Source organism: Salvelinus sp. IW2-2015, unplaced genomic scaffold (assembly GCF_002910315.2).
Source record: "Salvelinus sp. IW2-2015 unplaced genomic scaffold, ASM291031v2 Un_scaffold245, whole genome shotgun sequence".
NCBI classification, from domain to species: Eukaryota; Metazoa; Chordata; class Actinopteri; order Salmoniformes; family Salmonidae; genus Salvelinus; species Salvelinus sp. IW2-2015.
The window spans coordinates 539,647-562,482 of record NW_019942528.1 but is presented as its reverse complement, the minus strand read 5'-3'; the positions used below and the strand labels follow the sequence as shown (position 1 = coordinate 562,482).

The window sequence follows — 22,836 nt, the reverse complement described above, 5'->3', positions numbered from 1 at the left end:
GCCTAGTCCAGTGGTCACCAACCTTTTCTGAGTTAAGATCACTTTCTGAGTCAAAATGCATGCCGAGATCGACCGTTTAATTTTTTTATTAAATTATTATTATTAACATGACTTAAAAAATGTAAGCCTATGCAACAATAACCAATTAAAAACAGTACTGTAGCAATGAGGTTTGTGCAGTAAGCTATAGGCACAATACATTATCACCTCATACTGGCTTTGCTTGAATTTACCTGCCAATTCATTGTTGTTCAGGACATTTAAAAATATATATATTTCAAAATTTGAGGTAGGCTATATGATCACACCGGTAATAGATCCAGTGTTGTAGATCCATTGTTGCACAGCTGAGTGAGCATACATTTAAATAATTTGCTTTATATTTTACTGGGCTGATGATGCCTGCTTCTGATGGTCAGTCTCAGCGGAGGGAGAGAGCAGCAGACTGAGAGTCCGTCTCTCAACATCCCTCCGCTCTCCCTTTCCTCCACTGACACTGACCAAAAAGGGACACCGTCTTCCAGCTGATGGCGAAACTCGAGTCGCACCGCATTATTTCTGCCTCATGCACAAATTCATGTTGTTACTCCTATGAACAGAGAAAGTGAAATATTCCTTGATTTTAAAAAGACCCAAGCCGCTTTCCTACACTTTCCTACTCATTCATTGCTTGTTGTAGCGCTGAGTGGAAATAGGAAGAACGCGCATTTTATGGCTTATAAAAGCGTTGAATACAAAGTGTTGACAGTGCTGAGTAAGAACTTAAACATGAACTCACTCATAAAAACAGCAGCTCTCTGCTGAATTCGTTGACAGTCTCTCTAGTCATGGTTTTAAACGTTTTGAAATCTCACAGTATCAATTTTGCCGTAGCTTTCTTTTATAACTGCTACGTTACCTTTTTAGGGATAGGGGGCAGCATTTTCACTTTGGATGAATCGCGTGCCCATAGTGAACTGCCTCCTACTCTGTCCCAGATGCTAATATATGCATATTATTATTACTATTGGATAGAAAACTCTCTGAAGTTTATAAAACTGTTTGAATTATGTCTGTGAGTATAACAGAACTCATATGGCAGGCAAACTTTCAAACAGGAAGTGGAAATTCTGGGTCTGGTTGATGTTAAACTCTTCGTCTATTCACATCCCAGTAAGATATGAATCTGTTCGCACTTCCTACGCCTTCCACTAGATGTCAACAGTCAGTAGAACGTGGAATGAAGCCTCTAGTGTGATGTGGGGCCGGGTGTCAGCTATTTGAGTCAGTGGTCTGGCAGAATGCTAGTTCCTGGTCACGCGCACTAGTCATGATATGGCCATGCGTTCCATTACTCTGTAGACAAAAACGAACGCTCCGGTTGGAACGTTATTGGATATATATGATAACAACATCCTGAAGATTGATTCTCTACTTAATTTGACCAGTTTATTCGACCTGGAATATAACTTTTTGAAGTTTTCGTCCGAGTTCGCCTGGACCGGCGCCAGCGTTTGGACATGTGAACTAAACGTGCTAGCAAAAGTAGCTAATTGGACACTAGTAATGGACATTATCGAACAAAACAACGATTTATTGTGGAACTAGGATTCCTGGCACTGCATTCTGATGAAAGATCATCAAAGGTAAGGGAATATTTATGATGTAAGTTTGTATTTCTGTTGACTCCAACATGGCGGAGAAATGTTGTGTATTTCTGAGCGCCGTCTCAGATTATTGCATGGTATGCTTTTTTCGTAAAGTTTTTTAAAAATCTGACACAGCGGTTGCATTAAGAACKAGTGTATCTTTAATTATATGTAAAACATGTATCTTACATCAAAGTTTATGATGAGTATTTCTGTTATTTGACGTGGCTCTCTGTAATTACTCCAGATATTTTGGAGGCATTTCTGAACATGGCGCCAATGTAAACCGAGATTTGTGGATATAAATATGCACATTATCGAACAAAACATAAATGTATTGTGTAACATGCTGTCCTATGAGTGTCATCTGATGAAGATTATCAAAGGTTAGTGGTTAATTTTATCTCTATTTCTGCTTTTGTGTGACTATCTTTGGCTGGGAAAAATGGCTGTGTGTTTTTTGGATTTGGTGGTGATCTAACATAAATATATGTTGTGTTTTCGCTGTAAAACATTTTAAAAATCGGACACGATGGGTAGATTAACAAGATGTTTATCTTTCATTTGCTGTATTGGACTTGTTAATGTGTGAAAGTTACATATTTCAAAAAAATATTTTTGAATTTCGCGCGCTGCCTTTTCAGCGGAATGTTGTGGGTGTTCCGCTAGCAGAACCCCTGGGCTAGAAATTTTAATGCAGACTCGGTCATCTGAGCAATCTGATTGGCCAGCAATGGCATAGTGCACTTGATTAACTCTCCAGGCCCACCGGGAAGGCAGAGTTTGTACCTTCAGACACATGAAATGGCAACAGTTTGCCTACCCGGCGCGCAGGGACGCTGAATTGGCTGCACCTACCACCAACAGCCCGAGACTAATATAAAAAAATAGGAACACAAGGCTTTATCGTTGGGTTTTTTACAGAAATGTTTGGCGTTCGACTAGAAATGCCTTGGAGATCGACAAGTTGATCGCGATCGACTGGTTGGTGACCACTGGCCTAGTCTATAGAAAGCTGAAGGGAACCTCCTATTTTTAGTAGAGGCCATCATTATGTTTTCTCGCGCAATTGCATAGCCTATAGAAATGTTGCACAACTTCAGCTCATGAAGTGTTTGATTAGATTCCCGATCACATTTGCATTGATGTCAGAGTGATTAGAGGGACAATAGCGTGCTGAAGTATCACTCAGTTAGCAAGTTTGGTAGGCTACTAATGACCATCAGCAGCATCAGAGTTTGGAGAAGCCTAATTCCCGTGACTAAACGGTATGTGAAATTTGACTGCCTTCATGGCTCGTGACCGCCGTTGTGGCGGTAATACGGTCACCGCAACTGCCCTACTTAGTGTAATAACGTAGGTATTGGACTGACACGAGTTTGAGTCCCAGTCAGACTTCTCCCTGAATTTTCTGCATTGGTGTCAGTGTGGGATGCTACTCCTGTAAGGCCATCAAAAGTGTGTCTGTGTGCAAGACACATAGAGTGGAGGGGGTCATTAAAGTTACAACTTCTACCTGGTTCATCACAGTTAGGCTGGCTAGTGCCGGGTCCTTTCCTGGTCCCTGCTCGTCCAACACACCAGCAGTGTCCTGTGGAACCATGGCACTGCAGGGCTCTGTATTGACCCTGCTCATCGCACTCAGGCACAAAGACCCCGGGATGGGCACCCTCAGGACTGATCGTCTGGACACTGTCTTTATGCTGCTCACAGGTGAGTCTTAGGCCTCTCAGGAAGATCGGTAGAGACAGTAAGGGGTTAAACTAGGGAACTGATCAACCCAATCATACATTGCAAAAATAGGTTGTGGTGGTACTTCCGGTACAAAAATAACTTGGTAAACTAAATGTAAAAAAATGAACACATATTCAAAGCAATGGATTATACCTTCCCTGGTAGTAAATGTCTATGCTCAAGCTTGAGTCAAGGTGTTTGCTTTATTATCGTTTATACATGTGTAGCATGCTGGATTGTCTTGGAGCTAGCGCAAAAGCTAGCACAGCTGCGTTAACTGGAGCTCACCAACAAGCTAACTGGTTAGTACAATTTAAATGGGGATAGGGAGAACTTTTACGTTGCCAAATGGCAACCTAATTAGCTAGCTACTAAAAGATCCATAACTTGTGTCAGCGACAGTCAAAATCCAGTATCCTTACCAAGCTTGCTAGCTTCAGTAGCTTGTCAGCTAGCTACCGCTAGTAAATTGTAACATTCGCTAATGTCTATGGGAAGGCTAGTGGAGATAGGATTTCAGTTTTTTGGCTTATGATTTTCCAGAAATCTACACTCTATGCACCACATTAATTATAACAAAGCAAACGGCTCAAGGAATATATGTGACTTGAACATATGCCATTGGAAATTAAAGGTATACAGTAGAATCTAAACCATTGTGTTACATATTTGATTTTCTTTTACATTTTACAAAATGTTATATCCACATGCAATTCGTAAACAAAAGTAATGCTGGAACAACCGATTTGGCGAGTGGCCAGGGAATTGCGCAATCTAAGTATGTGTATGGTCGCTAGTAACACCTTGTCAACAGTTTGGGACATCTAGTGTAATAACGTAGGTATTGGACTGACATGAGTTTGAGTCTCATCAGACTTCTCCCTGAATGCTGCATTGGTGTCAGTGTGGTAGCTACCCTGTAAGGCCATAAAAAGTGTGTCTGTGTGCAAGACACATAGAAATCAGCAGAGGGTCATTAAAGTTACAACTTCTACCTGTTTCATCACAGTTAGGCGGCTAGTGCCGGGTCCTTTCCTGCCCTGCTCTCTCTCGCCCCTGCTGTCCACACACCAGCAGTGTCCGTGGAAGAACCATGGCACTGCAGGGCTCTGTATGACCCTGCCTATCGCACTCAGGCACAAAGACCCCGGGATAGGGTACCCCTCAGGACTGATCGTCTGGACACTGTCTTATGCTGCTCACAGTGATCTTAGGCCTCTCAGAAGATCTGTAGAGACAGGTAAGGGGTTAAACTAGGAACTGATCAACCGAATCATACATTGCAAAACATTGTTGTGGTGGTACTTCCGGTACAAAATACTAACTTGGTAAAACTAAATGTAAAAAAAATGAACACATGTCAAGCAATGGATATCCTTTCATTCTGGTAGTAAATGTCTATGCTCACGTTGAGTCAAGGTGTTTCTTATTATCGTATTTACATGTGGTAGCATGCTAGGTATGTCCGTACTGCGCAAAACTAGCAAGCTGCGTTAACTGGAGCTCGCCAACAAGCTAACTGCTAGGTAAATTGAAAATGGGATAGGGAGAACTTTTACGTTGCCCAAATGGCAACTAATTAGCTAGCTACTAAAGATCCATAACTGGTTCAGCGACCAGTCAAAATCCAGTATTCCTTACCAAGCTTGCTAGCTTCAGTAGCTTGTCAGTAGCTACTGCATAGATTTAGTAAATTCGCTAATGTCTATGAGAAGGCTAGTGGAAAGGGATTTGCAGTTTGGCTTAGATTTCCAGAAACTACACTCTATGCACCACAGTTAATAAACAAAGCCAACGGGCTCAAGGAATATATGGAGCTTGAACATATGCCATTGGAATTAATGTATACAGTACAGTCTAAACCATGTTGTTTAAATTTGGTATTTGTTTTAACATTCTACAAATGTGCACCCACATGCAATGTCAGTACAAATGAATGCGGAACAACCGTTGCAGGACCGATTTTGCGAGTGCCATGGGATTGGTCGAAATCTAGTAATAAGTGAATGTCGTTAGTACAACCCTAGGACTCTTGTCAACAGGTTTGGGACACTTAGTGTAATTACGAGGTATAGGACTGACATGAGTTCGGAGCCCCAGTCACGCTTCTCCCTAAATTGCTGCATTGTGTCAGTGTGGGATGCTACTCCGTAAGGCCATCAAAAGGTCGTGTCACTTCAACACATGAGAATAACTCAGAGAGGGTCATTAAAGTTCAAACTCTTACCTGGTTCATCACAGTTAGGCTGGCCAGTACCGGGTGGTTTCCTGGTCCCTGCCCTCTCCTGCCCCCTGTTGTCCACACACCAGCAGTGTCCTGTAGAACCGTGACACTGCAGTGCTCTGTACTGACCCTGCTCATCGCACTGGGGTACAAAACCCTCCACGATGGAGTACCCCTCAGGACTGGTCGTCTGGACACTGTCTCTGTGATGTTCACATTGAGTCTTAGGCCTCTCAGTGTGATCTGTAGAGACAGGTAAAGGGTGCTCAGACACACACGCACAGACAGAGACACAATTGTCTTAGTTGTTGTGCCAATTTAAATTCTTCTAGTAAGTTGAATTTAAAATGTTTATGTGGCACTGAGAGGAGTCAAACCAACTCTATTTTTTAAAGATATGATAACAAATTAACTTTCTTTCCCAACATGCTCTACTTTTTTATAACTGTTTTTAATATCTGTGTTTATTCATGTACATTGAGTGATGTATTGATTAATCTTATGCTACACAATTATCAATTACATACATTTTTCTAAACTAATCCAATCATTTAGTTTGAACTTTTGCATCCATTGCTGAAATGGTTGTTCCAGTTTAAATGGCTTAGGTCTCCTCCCACTGTTCCTAACCCTGGCAGTCATTATGAATGCAGGTTGTGGGTGAATACAAATTTAAAAACTGTTGGATATCTTAACTCTGGCTGGATTCCAATAGAAATTACATTTCACGGCCTCCCGAGTTGGTGCAGCGATCTAAGGCATGGCAGTGCTTAAGGCGTCACTACAGATCCGGGTTCAATCCCGGGTTGTGTCGCAGCCAGCCGCGACCGTAAGACCCATGAGGCGACGCACAATTGGCCCAGCGTCGTCCGGGTTAGGGGAGAATTTGGCCGGCCGGGATGTCCTTGTCGCATCGCGCTCTAGCAACTCCTGTGGCAGGCCGGGGGCATGCACGCTGACACGGTCGTTTCCTCCGACACATTGGTGCGGCTGGCTTCCGGGTTAAGACAGCAGTGTGTCAAGAAGCACTGTGGCTTTCGGAGGACGCTCTCGACCTTCGCCTCTCCCGAGTCCGTACGTGAGTTGCAGCGATGGGAAAAGACTGTAACTACCAATTGAAAATCACAAAATTGGGGAGAAAAAGGGGTAAAATAAATTAAACCTAAATTACAATTCACAAAATGATGGCAATTTTCCAAGATTTTACAGAAATTGCAGTTGGAAAATTCCTGGAAATCCTTCAAACAGGATTTGTTTTTATATCTGGGAAAATTAACAGAATTTTGCAACCCTACTTGCAGACCTGATGTGGCCTGCAAATTATGAGTTTCAGGCCACTGTATTAGGGTAAAGCTAGGCCTCAAAATAAGGCCTTATGAGATATCTAATGTACAGTTGAATCGGAGGTTTACATACACTTAGGTTGAGTCATTAAAACTCGTTTTTCAACCACTCCACAAATTTCTTGTTAACAAACTATAGTTTTGGCAAGTCGGGTAGGACATCTAATTTGTGCATGACAAGTAATTTTTCCAACAATTGTTTACAGACAGATTATTTTACTTATAATTCACTGTATCACAATTCCAGTGGGTCAGAAGTTTACATACACTAGTGAGTGCTTATACCTGATGAGGAACAGAGGGCGCTATTTTACTTTGGGGGAAATCGTACCCAATTAAACGGCCTCGTACTCAATTCTGCTCGTACAAATGCATATTATTATTACTATTGGATAGAAAACACTCTCTAGTTTCTAAAACCTTTGATTTTGTCTGTGGTAAAAACACAACTCATTTGGCAGCACACTTTTGACAGGAAGTGGAAAGTCTGAAATCGATTGCTGTGTTCAAGGGCCTGCCTTAATGGGGCATTGATACGTATGACTATTACGTGCACGCTCACTAACCTTCCTAGATGTCAAGAGGAGTGGAGAGAGAAATTAGTTGATTATCTCGGTCTGAGGTGGAAATAAACCTCTTGGAACGAGTGGTACCCATTTTCTGTTTTCTCTGCAAGGCGCGTGGAGGGACCTGTTATTGCCTACTGCGAAAGCGTCGTTATGCGCGATACTATCTCCGGCTTTGATTTTATTTGATACATGTCACATTATCATCGTTAAAGTATGTTTTTTCAATATGTTTTATATGAATATTAAATTTATTTCGGGACGTTAGGCATGTTGGTTGTTTTGCGTTTGTTCACGAAGGAGAGCTTAGCGCCGCCATGGCCAGTGTGCTTCTAATTCAAGAGGGAAAACGACGTTCTGAATCCAAACAAAGATGTTCTGGACAAGGACCTTGCTACACTTCTGATGGAAGATCAGCAAAGGTAGGAACCATTTTGTGATGCTATTTCATATATCTGTCGAACTGTGTACTAGTAGCTTTGCGCTCAGGTTTTGGTTATTCCCTTACCATAACTAAGTCTTATGTCGTAATGAAGATATTTTTTGAATTCTAACACTGCGATTGCATTAAGAACTAATGGATCTATCGTTTCCTATACAACATGTATTTTTTTGTAATGTTTATGAATAGCTATTTGGTCAGAATAGGTGAGAGTCTAATAGAAATATCCGCACATTCTGGGAAAAATATGCTACGTTAGCACATTGTATAACCACGGACTTCAGCTCTAAATATGCACATTTTCGAACAAAACATAAGTGTATGTATAACCTGATGTTATAGGACTGTCATCTGAGGAAGGTTTATGAAGGTTAGTGAAATTTAATATCTTTTGCTGGTTTATTCGCTAACGCTAACGTGCCTATTGCTATCGCTAACGTGCCTTGATGAATGAATGCGGTAGTGTGGTAGGCTATTGTAGTGAGCTAATATAATGCTATATTGTGTTTTCGCTGTAAAACACTTAAAAAATCGGAAATATTGGCTGGATTCACAAGATGTTTGTCTTTAATTTGCTGTACACCATCGATTTTTCAGAAAAGTTTTATGATGAGTATTTAGGTAATTCACGTTGGTCTCTATAATTACTCTGGCTGCTTCAGTACTATTCTTGACGGTAGCTGTGATGGTAGCTGCAATGTAAAACTGATTTATACCTCAAATATGCACATTTTTCGAACAAAACATAGATTTATTGAATAACATGTTATAAGACTGTCATCTGATGAAGTTGTTCCTTGGTTAGTTTGGTTGGTTCTAGGTTAGTTTGGTTGGTTTTGTGCATGCTTCCTGTGCTGTGAAAAATGTCTGTGCTTTTTTCTATTTGGAGGTGAGCTAACATAAATATACGTGGTGTTTTCCCTGTAAAACATTTTAAAAATCGGACATGTTGGCTGGATTCACAAGAGGTGTATCTTTCATTAGCTGTATTGGACTTGTTAATGTGTGAAAGTTAAATATTTCTAAAAAATATGTTTTGAATTTCGCGCTCTGCCTTTTCAGTGGAATGTGGGAGGAGTTCCGCTAGCAGAACGCCGGGGCTAGACAGGTTAATAAGCTTGGAAAATTCCAGAAAATTATGTCATGGCTTTAGAAGCTTCTGATATGCTAATTGACATCATTTGAGTCAATTGGAGGTGTACCTGTGGATGTATTTCAAGGCCTGCCTGGATGCTCCCTAACTTGGGAGCAATTTCCAAACGCCTGAAGGTACCATGCTCATCTGTACAAACAATAGTACGCAAGTATAAACACCATGGGTCCACACAGCCATCATACCACTCAGGAAGGAAGCGCGTTCTGTCTCCTAGAGATGAACGTACTTTGGTGCGAAAAGTGCAAATCAATCCCAGAACAACAGCAAAGGACCCTGTGAAGATGCTGGAGGAAACTGGTACAAAAGTATCTATATCCACAGTAAAACAAGTCCTATATCGACATAACCTGAAAGACCGCTCAGCAAAGAAGAAACCACTGCTCGAAAACCTCCATAAAAAAAGCCAGACTACGGTTTGCAACTGCACATGGGGACAAAGTGTCACGCCCTGACCTTAGTTATTTTTGTTTTCTTTATTATTTGGTTAGGTCAGGGTGTGACGAGGGTGGTATGTGTGTTTTTGTCTGGTCTAGCGTTTTTGTATGTCTAGGTTGTGTGTTATCTAGGCATACGTAGGACTATGGTGGCCTGGATTGGTTCAGAGGCAGCTGTTAATCGTTGTCTCTGATTGGGGATCCTATTTAGGTTGCCATTTGCCAGTTTGGTTTGTGGGTGATTGTCTATGTTGATGTTGCATGTCTGCACTCGTTATCATTAGCGTCACGGTCATTTGTTATTTGTATAGTTTGTTTCAGTGTTCTTTAGTTGTCATTAAATAAGATGTATTCACATCACGCTGCGCTTTGGTCTCCTCACTAAGACGATCGTGACAGAATCACCCACCAAGAAAGGACCAAGCAGTGTGATATAGAGAGGCAGCGATATCTGGAGAAATGGACATGGGAGGAGATATTGGACGGTAAGGGACCCTGGAGTCAGGCTGGGGAATTTCGCCGCCCCAAAGAAGAACTGGAGGCAGCGAAAGCTGAGCGGCGGCGATATGAGGTAAGGCAGCGCAACAGGCACGAGAGGCAGCCCCCAACACATTTTGGGGGGAGGCACACGGGGAGATTGGCGGAATCAGGCGATAGACCTGAGCCAACCAAAAGCAGTGCTTACCGAAAGCAGCGTTGTACTGGTCAGGCACCGTGTTATGCGGTGGAGTGCACGGTGTCACCAGTACGCGCTCATAGCCCGAAGCGCTATAGGCCAGCCCCCCGCAAGTGCCATGCGAGAGTGGGCATCGAGCCAGGGCGTATTGTGCCAGCTCAGCGTGTTTGGTCTCCGGTATGCCGTTTCGGCCCAGGGTATCCTGCGCCGGCTCTGCGTGCTGTGTCTCCGGGGCGCTGGGAGGGTGCAGTGCGTCCTATGCCTGCACTCCGCTCATGCCGGGCGAATGTAGGCGTTGAGCCTAAGGGAGAGGTGCGAGTGGTATGCACCAGATCTCCAGTGCTCACCCACAGCCCGGTTCAACCTGTGCCTGCACTCTGGAGGGTCCGGGCTAAAGTGGTCATCCAGCCTGGAGAAGTGGTGCCAAGGCTGCGCACCAGAGCTCCAGTGCTGAGCTGCGAGAGCCGCCCTTTAGTCAGGAGCTGCCAGAGCCGCCCGTCAGTCAGGAGCTGCCAGAGCCGCCCGTCAGTCAGGAGGCTGCCAAGAGTTCGCCCGTCGTCAGGAGCTGCCAGAGTCGCCCTTCACTCCGGAGCTGCCAGAGTCGCCCTTCACTCCAGCACCGCCGGAGTCGCCCGCCTGTCCGGGGCTGCCGGAGTCTCCCATCTATTCGGGGCCCGCTGAAAGGGTCCCCAGTCCGAGGTCGGCAGCGAGGGTCGCCGCTCTAAAGGCGCCACTTAAGCGGGCAAAGACTATGGTGGAGTGGGGTCCACGTCCCGCGCCAGAGCCGCCACCGCGGACAGACGCCCACCCAGACCCTCCCCTATAGGTTCAGGTTTTGCGGCCGGAGTCCACACCTTTGGGGGGGGTACTGTCACGTTTTGACCTTAGTTCCTTTTTTATGTCTTTGTGTTAGTTTGTACAGGGCGTGAGTTGGGGTGGGTAGTCTATGTTCCTTTTTCTATGTTGTGTTATTTCTATGTGTTTGGCATAGTATGGTTCTCAATCAGAGGCAGGTGTCGTTCGTTGTCTCTGATTGAGAATCATATTTAGGTAGCCTGTTTTCCCCATTTTAGGTGTGGGTGTTTATTTTCTGTTTAGTGTCTGTTCACCTAGCATAACTGTTTCGTTTTCTCATCGTTGTTATTTTGTGTAGTGTTCAGTTTTAAATTAAAATATGATGAACACTTACCACGCTGCATTTTGGTCCTCTTCTCCTGCACCAGACGAGATTCGTTACACTTTGACTTAAAAAAAGATTATGTCGTGTTCACTTCACCATATATATTTAATTGAACTAGTGTTTTTTATGTATCGAGAAATCAAAATACTAGTACTGCTCACTTCAGCTATTTAAGTTGCTTAACTTATTTTCTTTGAGGCAATCAGTTTCCTAAAAAATGTTGAGTAGCCAGAAGTTATCCAGTGTGGAAATCGGCCCGATATTGCTGTTTACTTTAAGCATTGCTGTGTCTACCTTTAAACTACAAGTCATATTCTTCAAAAATAAATAGGGATATTACATTAGTTGAAATCACCAATGAGCCATCGGAAAGTGTAGTTATAACATGGATTCCAGCAGGGAACACCATCTGCCGAGAAAGAAATTCCTCGACCTTTTGAAAAACCAGTTTCTAGGGGGTGTCAACACTTAACTGGTGTTTCCTTGACACGGAGGCCTCTCACTCTCCCTGACAGTTTTGTGGATGAAAACCCCCATCTGGTGAGTGGTCCCATCCACACTTCCCTCTCAGGGTAAAAAACAACAACTATTTTTTCTTTATTTTCCCAAGTCCTTCAAAAGCTGTGTTGAATCTGTCGTGGCATCTGGAAGTTAGTACCACTGGTATAGTATGTTTAATGAGGCAATTACTCAGACAAATAAGCACTTACAGACAATGTGGACACATCGTATATGAGGTTCAAGAGAGAGGGAGATCATCGCTGGATGGTTTTAATAAGTAGGATTATAATAGAAAGTGTCTAGATGAATATGTCAACAGGTTTTGCCAAAGAGTAAATGTGACTAGTTTCAGGAAACTAGGCGTATATCACGCGTCACTACTTCATAAGAGCGGCATTTGAACGTAAACTTTTTTTAAAATCAAAATGCGTTTTTTGGCAGAAATGCCTTCTGGAACATGTGAACTTTCATGTGCCTTAATAACAAACTTGTATACCACCTGTAAATAAGAATACAATTGTTAAATTACGAGCCTAGTTGGTTTAGCCACGGAAATAGACAGGAACCATGCCATTATCTCAGCCATGATTGGCTGAGATAATGCCAAGAGATGAGTTTGGATTGGTCTGCCATGTAGCATGCTTATGTCTATAACATGAGCTGGTCAGTATGTGTAAGTAATCCTTTCTAACACAGCTTTTTTTAAATATATCATGTAGTAGAAAAGTGTTGGTCTCCACTTTCTGGAGGACCGAGATTTGAAATCAGTGGAATGCCCGGTGGAATTAGAGTATGATAGCTAAGGAGATGGAGAACATTATGGCATTTGATTGCAAATATGCAGAGCGAGTCAAAGAGAACATACAGAAGTCTGTTTTATAAAACACCTGTCTCCGGATTACATCTTCAAACTAAGGGCAAACATGGCATCCGTGACAGAGAAGGAGAAGCGTCCATCCATGTATATGGGTAAGATAGTCTAGCTAGCTACATTTTCAGATATTATACATTTCTTATTTTGTCAGAAAGTCGTTTTCATTACAAGTTAAAGCGTACTGTTAGCTAGCTAACGTTAGCTGGCTGGCTCACTAGCTAACGTTACATGTATGATCTGTGTAGTAATATTATTTGTATCTAAGAGCCATTTGCATTGCTAGTTATAGCCTAATGTTCGCTAGCTAGCGAACATTAAACCTGGTTGGTTAGCTACCTGCAGATTCATGCAGGGTAGTAACGTTATGAGTTGGGAATATGGTTCATTGTTTAGCTAGCTACATGTCTAAACAAAAGACTCCACTATGCAAGTAACCATTTTACTACACCTTCTGTATCCTGTGCATGTGACAAATAAACTTAGATTTTATTTGATATAGTATGTGTTTACCAGAGATGGTATTGTGAAGAACAAGATGACCTGCACCAAAGTCAAATTAGGAGATAACGTTAGGCCTACGAGACAGTGTCCAAGTTCTAATATTCTCCAGTAGAATGCCCTGCTTCTATTTTGACACACTCACAATGGCAAGCTATTTTATATAATTGGCTCACTATTAACTTGTAAATAATGATCATGTTGTGAGTTTATTTTCCTGTAATAATGAAGACAAATGAGCTAAAGTGAAGACGTTGTCAGCTATATGATATGGTCATTATTTGAATGACCTTTTAGTTGCCTGGTTTGCTAGATTGACAAATACTAAGTACAGTTTTAAACAGATTAGTTTATTGGTGTTAAAATACACTAGTTATGCTATTTTGGACCACCAGGCTGCTGATGTCATGCAGCCTGTAGTTTTTGTGTTTATACTTTTTCATAACGACAATGACAAGTTTGATGTCGGATGACAATAGAATGTTCATGATGTCACTGGGCCAACTGTCGAGAGATGTAATATAAACCAGCCTTTTGTCTTGAAATCTTTGGTTGTTTAGTACATGGCCTCACATGTGAATCCTCAAAGAGATGGGTGGGGCTAAGGCTTAAGAGGGTGTGAACAATGCTGAATGGGTGTAGACAAAGAAGACCTCTCCAGTAGGTTTACAAACACATTCAAGGGTCATTTTCTCAAAAGTGAGGCAGCAAGTTTATCAACTTTCAAAGCATATTTACTTTGCCATTGTTCCTCAACTGTAGTGTATGATATACAATTTTCTAACTCTGAGTCTCTACTTTTATCCAATGTAAAAAACACAATTTCAAATGTTGCTATATATACCTGAATCGAGACGGTCAGTTAGAAATATCAACAGTCAAAAGATGGGGGTTTGAAGAGTTTAGGTTTCACCAAAAGACAAACTTGATGGGATAACGTAAGAGTTTAACACAACAAACTAACAATGGATCATACTGGGGACGTAAGATCCGGATGAACAGTGCTCAGAGCCTTTTTAAACACAGCAAATCTGACATTGAAGTAAGGCAGATCTTACTTCACATATTTCCTTAGTGTAAAAAGGCCCTTACGCTTCTTCTAGTCTCTACACACCACAGTGTTCCTCGCTTGATCACATCGCCTTTTTTCCTCAGAGAAACAATGCGAGGTTCGTCGCCGGAGAGAGGCAACACAAAAGTTGAACTATTTTCAACTTTGTGTGAAAAGCACATTTGCTCCACACCATTGAAAACATTTGTAAAAATTAAGCGCTGTCTCTTTGAAAAGTGTGTTCAGTACGTGTGTGCATGTGATATGCTGTGTCTCTGAGCAGGTCTCACCTGGTCCGTCGCAGTTGGTGGGGGGAGTTCTGGGCAAAGTCCTGGTCCCTGCTCTCTCCTGCCCCCTACTGTCCACACACCAGCAGTGTCCTGTGGAGCCGTGGCACTGCAGGGCTCTGTACTGACCCTGCTCATCACACTGGGGGACAAAGGCCCCCGGAGCAAGGCCTCCAGGAACAGGCCGAGGCCCCCGGGGAGACAGCCCACCCTGCAGGCTGTCTCTGTGCTGCTCACACTGTGTCTTAGGGCGCTCCGGATGCACTGGAGGACAAAGACACATGGCAAACAAGACCTGAGACAAGATTCAGTACAACTAGCCTAACTCCCATATCTATGGTGACTCAAAGCTTGTTGGAAGACAGTGCCACTAACTACTAGACCTAGAGCATGTTTTAAGATTTCAATATGAGACAGTGTGGCACATAAGCTAATCAAGTTTGCTATGAAGTCTTTAAGTTTTAATGAGCATCACCATTGCTAGGGACACACTGGAAGCCGTCTCCTTGGAAATCGTGTTGACACTGGCACTGGAAGGAGCCCAGAGTGTTGGAGCAGGTGGCCTGGGGATGGCAGGGCTGAGAGCGGCACTCGTCCAAGTCTGTGGCACAACAAGCATACTGTAGATTCAATCACCAAACATCAGAAATGAGGCCAAGTGGACAATATCATAGAATTGGGATCTGGTGGGAGGGGTCTTTCACCCACTCTAGAACCTTAACTTGAATGTCCATTCTAGTGATTTTAGTTCTATGGCCAAAATCAGGAAAGGAGAAAGAGAGGAAGGGGTTAAATAAAAGGTGGAGTTAAGCGGCATGGAGGCAAATTCCCTAACTTAGTAGCCACGCTAGCCAGGCTTTATAAACTGATACATAACTACAAATTTACTCAAGTTACTTGCCTTACTTTTCCTCCTCTACTGCTACAATAATGATAACTAAACTGAATTAACATTGAACAAATAATAGTAATAATATATGGGACTCCCTTTTAATTTTAGAAGTTCTGGGTTGTGAGTAACCTGTAGCGCTTTGCCTGCCTCTTGTTTGCTAACTACCGTTGATCATTGTGATTTTTGCAATTATGTTAGCACAGCTGAAAACTGTTGTTCTGATTAAAGAAGCAATAAAAAAAACTGGCCTTCTTTAGACTAGTTGAGTATCTAGATCAGTGGTTCATTTTTGTTTTTGCTCTAGCACTACACACCTGATTCAAATCAACTCCTCATCAGGCTTTGATGATTTGAATCAGGTGTGTGGTGCTAGGGAACAAACAAAAATGTGCACCCCTTTGGGTCCCCAGGATCAGGGTTGAGAACCACTGATCCAGAGCATCAGCATTTGTGGGTTTGATTACAGACTCAAAATGGCCAGAAACAAAGACCTTTCTTCTGAAACTCGTCAGTCTATTCTTGTTCTGAGAAATGAAGGCTATTCCATGCGAGAAATTGCCAAGAAACTGAAGATCTCGTACAACGCTGTGTACTACTCCCGTCACAGAACAGCGCAAACTAGCTCAACCAGAATAGAAAGAGGAGTGGGAGACCCCAGTGCACAACTGAGCAAGAGGACAAGTACATTAGAGTGTTTAGTTTGAGAAACACCAGTCTCAACGTCAACAGTGAAGAGGCGACTTCGGGATGCTGGCAAAGAAAAAGCCATATCTCAGACTGGCCAATAAAAAGAAAAGATTGAGACGGGCAAAATAACACAGACACTGGATAGAGGAAATTGTAGGTGATAGTGTGGTTACAATTAATAATTTCCTCAGTAAAATGAAGACAATGACAAGATAGAGATCTTATCAAGGGAATGTACCGTGCAAGCATAATCTTTAAGGGGTTGCAGACAGCAATGGTGAATTGCAAGGAATACCCAGATAGTCTGCAGTTCAGTATAAGTTTGCAGTCCAGTCAGAATTCCAATAGTACAGATCAATCACCTATACAGGTACGCCCGTCAAAGGCGAACTCGTAGCCGCTCTGGCATTGGCAGCGATGGCTCCCTGGCAGGTTGACACAATGGGCGTGGGCACCGCACAGGCCAAGGCCCTCGACGCACTCATCCACATCTGAGGGAGAAGAGGGAGAGAACAGAACTGTTATGTCACAGTTATAGTATCATCAGACCATCAGTTTGAGTAGATTCTCTGTCTGTTTTCACTGCTGAGACCAGAATTGGGTTCAGTGGTGTCATTAGGCCTGGGCTTCTGAGGCTTCAGCCCTGGATGTTTTTGATCAAACCCCAAACTTTTTTTTCCTTCTTTTTTTTTTTACATTTCAGTTTAATATGAGTTTCCATAACCACACATCACTTGTCCTATGCAGTATTAAAAACATTGTTTTACTGACACATTTTTAGGACAAAAATAAACAATACAATATACTGCGCTAGGCAGTACCAGGTACTGCAAGAAGCCCCTGGAGTGACGTGGTGCGTGCTGTGATTGGTCGAGATTTCACAACACAAAGGATCCCTCACAATGGAAAGAGCTTTGGAGCTGGCTAGCTTTGGAGCTGTGAAGCACCAGCTACACGCCTGCCCGGGCATGAAGTTCGGCCTGCGGTTCTGAGACTGACTTTACCGGACGGCTCCACGCACAGGTTCGAGGACCCGGCTTTAGCGGCAGATTTCATCAACAAGAACGTGAAAGCGGCTGTTGTACCGCATGGTGTGCCAATATCTGTCTGTTTTCATGGTTCAGTCGTAGTTTAACCATCTGTATTGCTGTTAACCGAGGTTAGTTTTCCTTAGACTCTGTTGGGGACCAATCTATTTATGTTTGGCTTACTCTAGTTAAATGGTCACAAATCTCAGGAAGCACAAAGTAAGAGTTATCATGCTTTGCTCTAAACTTTTTTGTATTTAGGGTTTTTCTTGCATCTCAGTTGGGGAGATGCTTCGGCAAGGGAGGTTGTGAGGGAAGGGGTTTTTCTCTCTTTATTTGTATGTAGTTTTGATATGTTTTTGTGCCTCGTCGCTCGTCTTTGTTTTTTAAATTTGCGCTTTTAGGCTCAACTAAGATCTTCAGTTTACATTGTACCTTGTCCTTTACACGTCCTCTCTCTTAAGACATGACTCAGCCCAGTGTAGCCCATCCTGCTGGAGGGAATGGCTTTAATTTTCTCACTTGGAACTGCAGGGGCATCAATAACCCAGTTAAACGTAGTAAGGTGCTACACCACCTTCATCAATTGAAAGCTCACATCCTCTTTCTTCAAGAAACTCATCTGAAGGTATCACAACACTCAAGTCTTAGGTGCAGATGAGTGGGTCAGGTGTTCCATTCCTCATTTCAGAGTAAGGCAAGAGGGGTGGCTATTTTACTTCACAGATCGGTACCTTTTACATGTTCTAATGTGATCGCAGATCCCCATGGTAGATACATAATTGTCAGTGGTAGGCTGCTCAATACAAAGGTACTTCTTGTTAATATTTATGCTCCTAATTGGGACAATGGGGATTTTATCAAATTGGTTCTCTCTACACTCCCATATATGTCTTCCTATATGTTGATCTTAGGTGGTGACTTGAACTGTTGGTTAGACCCACATTTGGATCGATCCTCCACTAAACCTACCACCTTATCAACCTCAGCTAGAGTTGTCCGAACCTTTGTGTCTGAATTCGCAGTTTCAGATCCTTGGAGAATCTTTAATCCAGCTGGAAAAGCATACTCTTTTTTCTCATCAGTTCACCACACTTTTACGCGCATAGACTACTTCCTTGTAGATGACAGGCTCCTCCATTCCATATCTTCATGTTCATATTATCCAATTGCTGTATCTGTTCATATTATCCAATTGCTGTATCTGACCACGCCCCTGTTACTATGGAAGTAGCCTTTCAGAATGTTGACGATCTGTGACCGCCTTGGTGGCTAAATACGCAACTGCTCAGCAATGAACACTTTGTCAATTTTGTTTTGAGTCAAATTGACTTTTTCATGATTACAAATAGAACCCGAACATCTCTGCGTCTACTCTCTGGGAAACTTTGAAAGCTTATATCAGAGGTGAAATTATTTCCTACACCGCACACAAACTGAAAAGGGATAGGCTATCTATGTTAACACGCTGTATTACCCAATTAGGTGACATTTTATGCCGTTTCACCATCCCCGGACATTTATAAGGAACGTTTAACTCTGCAAGCAGAATTTGACACATTATTAACAGACCAGGTTACTGAACTGCTTGTCAAGTCGAGGAGCTCGTGTCTCACTGTGACACACTCCTCTCCCCCAGCCTTATAATAATTGATTGATTTATACAGCACTTTTCTACCAACTGAGGTACTCAAAACACTTTACATAGTAGGGGGAAAATCACCTCATCCACCACCAATGTGGAACGCCCACCTAGATGATGCACAGCAACCATTTTTGTGTCAGAACGCTCACCACACATCAGCTATCAGATGGAGAGGTGAGGAGTTATATATGCCAATTTGGAATGAGGTGGATGATTAGGTGGCCATGATGGAATGGGGCCAGGTTGGGAATTTTGCTATGACACCGGGGTTAACACCTCTACTCATATGATAAGTGCGATGGGATTTTTAATAAACACAGCGAGCTACATTCTTCCTCTGGGCCAGATCTTCTGCCGCCATGGTCTCAACGTCCACTGCCATGTGGATGACACCCAGATTTACATCCACACCAAACCCACTTCTCATCTCCAGGATATAAAAAACTGGATGACATCTAATCTACTCAAACTCAACAGCAATAAAACGGAGGTCATGCTGGTGCCTCCCAAGGCTCTCATCAAAAAAGTGGGTGTCATCCTGGACCCCACTCTCTCCTTCGAGCCTTACATCAAATACATCACCAATTCCTCCTTTTCCCCTCCTCTGTAATATCTCCCGACTCCAACCATCCCTCATGGACCCAGTAGCGGAGCCCTTCATCCATGCCTTTGTCACATCATGTCTGGACTCCTGCAATGGAGTCCTATTCAAGGTGTTCAGCAAGCCTTGGATAGGCTCCAGTACATCCAGAACTCCACTGCCAGTGTCCTCACACACACCAAACCCTGGGAACGCATCGCCCCCACTCTGCACCAACTTCATTGGCTCTCTGTCAAATCACCTACTCCTCATCTACAAGGCCCTCCATGGCCTGGCCCCTTCATACCTCTCCGACCTCCTCCACACACACATCCCCTCCCGCTGTCTCCGCTCCTCTGACTCTGGACTACTTACCATCCCCTCAAAAAAGACTGCACCACGGGGGACCGAGCATTCAGCGCCGCTTCCCCTAAACGCTGGAACTCCCCAGCCTCCCGCAATTCTGACTTCATCACCACTTTCAAAAACAGACTTAATCACCACCTGTTTGGCCTGGTTTTCCAATAGTCCAGATCAATTACCTATACAGGTACGCCCGTCAAAGCCAAACTTGTAGCCGCTCTGGCATTGGCAGCGATGGCTCCCTGGCAGGTTGACACACTGGGCGTGGGCACCGCACAGGCTAAGACCCTCAACGCACTCATCCACATCTGAGGGAGAAGAGAGAGAAAACATAACTCTTATGTCACAGTTATAATATCATCAGACCATCAGTTTGAGTAGATTCTCTGTCTGTTTTCACTGCTGAGACCAGACTTTGGTTCAGTGGTGTCATTAGGCCTGGGCTTCTGAGGCTTCAGCCCCGGATGTTTTTGATCAAGCCCAAACCTTTATTTACATTTCAGTCTGATATTAGTTTACATAACCACACATCACTTGTCCTATGCAGTATAAAAACATTTTTATACTCAGCTGCTTGGAGCAAAATTTGTATGACAAAAATAGTCAGTACCAGATACTGCAAGAAGCCCATGGAAAGACGCAGTGACTGCTGTGATTGGTCGAGATATCACAACGCAGTGGACCGCTCACGTCCCTTGACCCCTCCCCACCCTTACAGCACCGGTTAGATGTCAAATTCATCCCTCAGCAAAATGCCTGTCAGGCAATCAGAGGCTGCAGCATACTAAAGTGCAAATATGGATACTCAGAACTTCACCCGAAAGAGTTCAGGTTGAGCAGGTTGAGGTATCAGTGAATGAGGCGGAGAGAAATTCATAGTGCAGTAGCAGCAGCCGAGTTAGCCAGAGGTTTGCGCAGGGTTGGTGTTAGTCTCCCTCAGCATAAGGGTTGGCTAATGCTAATAAGCTAGAATTAGCGCTCAGGATCCTTAAGCTATTGGGTGTTCATATTTAATAGGAACATTTTGTGAATGGGTAAGCTAAGGATGTTGATATAAGTCATGATATTAGAAAAAGTGGTTATTTACAGCGAGTGTATTTAATGGGTTTCGCTTCTTTAGCTAGCTTGGCTGGCTAGCCACTTCGGTAACGTAAACTCACCCCATTCCGTACAAATGTGCGCAACCGCAACATTCAAACGAGGCTACAAAGAAAACTAATGGGACTGTAGCGACTGTGTTAACTTCAAAATCGGGGTGGTGAACTAGGTTTCTATTCAAGCGTTGATCGACATGGTAATGGTTCTATAGTATTGGAGAAAAGTTGAAAAAACGGACCCTCCGTTACATCGTGACGTGTCATGTCGTAACGTACAGCACGCATAAAGCAACTATTTCTGTCTTACAATCTCTCCACCAGGTGTAGCACTTCTCTCATCGTTTAAAAACAAGAAATGGACAGTGACAGGGGGGGATACCTAGTCATTTTTTGCGTCATCATTACATGCGATGATCATTCTCAAAGCCGCGGTTTACTTCTAAGATCACTTTAGCACCACCCTAAAAACCCGATTCAAATTCGACACAAACCTTCAAATAGGTATGTAATGACACATTATATAAACTCTTTATAGTGTTTTATTTACATTTTAGAGGCGATAAGGTGATAAGTTGGACAGATCGAGTGAAAGAAAGCAATTTTCCCACACAAAATCTCTCCTTTTACTCTCATGCATTAGTTTCGCTTCCCCACCCGCCATTTTTAAAAAGACCCGACAGGGCTCATTGCCTGCTTGAATTATGCAGAAACGGGCAACGTTTAGGTCATGTAATTGATCATGTTGGAAAGGGGAGAAATTGTGCTTTATAATGGTATTGTCATTACAGTTGATCTGGAAGTATTACGTTTTTGGGGCGCTAAAATAAGGGCAATTGTACGGACCAAGGCGATGTACGAGTGTACGTGAGTTTACGTTAGCTGCTGGCTAGCTAGCTAAGACTGAATATATGAGAGAATGTTTTTCTGACTAAAGCACATATCTTCAGACAGTGACACAGTGCCCACCTGTGGACTGAAGCTGAACTTTACTACAGAATTATATTTAACCCTGTTTAAAAATTAGCAATGTTGACGTGGTAGAACTAGCTAAATGAAATGAATCATAGAGGTCTTATAACATATGCCATTCTGCAGGTAAGCATGCTTGGCTAATGTCTGTTATTTCGATATAGGCTATGTAATTATTTGCAACAAAAATGGCCCGTTTTTATATTGTTGAAATTATTTAATTGAGCTTGTTCTGTATTACTCTTTTTATTCACTTTGCTTATCGAGAGGTTATCCTGCAAGTAACCATTTAAATGCACTGTGTACTCCATGTACAGTGCCTAGAGAAAGTATTCAATGACTTATTCCACACATTCTTGTGTTACAAACTGATTTCAACATTTATGAAATCATTTTTTATCTCAGCCATCTAAACACAATACATCATAATTACAAAGTGAAAACATGTTTTTAGAAATGTTAGCAAATTTATTGAAAATTAAATATTTAATTTACATAAATATTCTCACCTCCGAGTCAATACTTTGTAGAAGCACCTTTGGCAGTGATTACAGCTGTGAGTCTTATTGGTTAAGAGTCCACTGAATTTTCAAAATTCTTCAACCTCTGTGAAATTGGTTGTTGATCATTGTTAGACAACCATTTTCAGGTCTTGCCATAGACTTCAAGTAGATTTAAGTCAAAACTAACTCGGCCACTCAGTAACATTCTCTGTCTTCTTGGTAAGCAACTCCAGCAAATCCTTGTGTTATAGGTTATTGTCCTGTTGAAAGGTGAATTAATCTCCCAGTGTCTGTTAGAAAGCAGACTGAACTAGGTTTTCCTCAAAGATTTTTCCTGTGCTTAGCTCCATTCCGTATAATTTTTATCCTGAAAAACTCCCCAGTCCTTAACGACTACAAGCATGCCCATAACATGATGCAGCCACCACTATGCTTGAAAATATGGAGAATGTTACTCGCCATTGGCAATCCTAATAAA

At 42.7% G+C, this 22,836-nt stretch overlaps 1 protein-coding gene across 2 annotated transcripts in view; it reads right to left on the bottom strand.

Moving 5' to 3' along the window:
• The window catches only part of nid2a (nidogen 2a (osteonidogen)), a 105,351-nt gene that overhangs the window by 24,829 nt on the left and 57,686 nt on the right, over positions 1-22,836 (bottom strand). For both annotated transcript variants that reach the window (XM_024135296.2, XM_024135295.2), the window contains exons 10-14: positions 19,969-20,097; positions 16,536-16,664; positions 15,070-15,195; positions 14,598-14,858; positions 5,590-5,829 (exon numbers count right to left, since the gene is read on the bottom strand). In XM_024135296.2, coding sequence (XP_023991064.1) covers positions 5,590-5,829; positions 14,598-14,858; positions 15,070-15,195; positions 16,536-16,664; positions 19,969-20,097 — 885 coding nt within the window. The remainder of the gene's footprint in view (positions 1-5,589; positions 5,830-14,597; positions 14,859-15,069; positions 15,196-16,535; positions 16,665-19,968; positions 20,098-22,836) is intronic.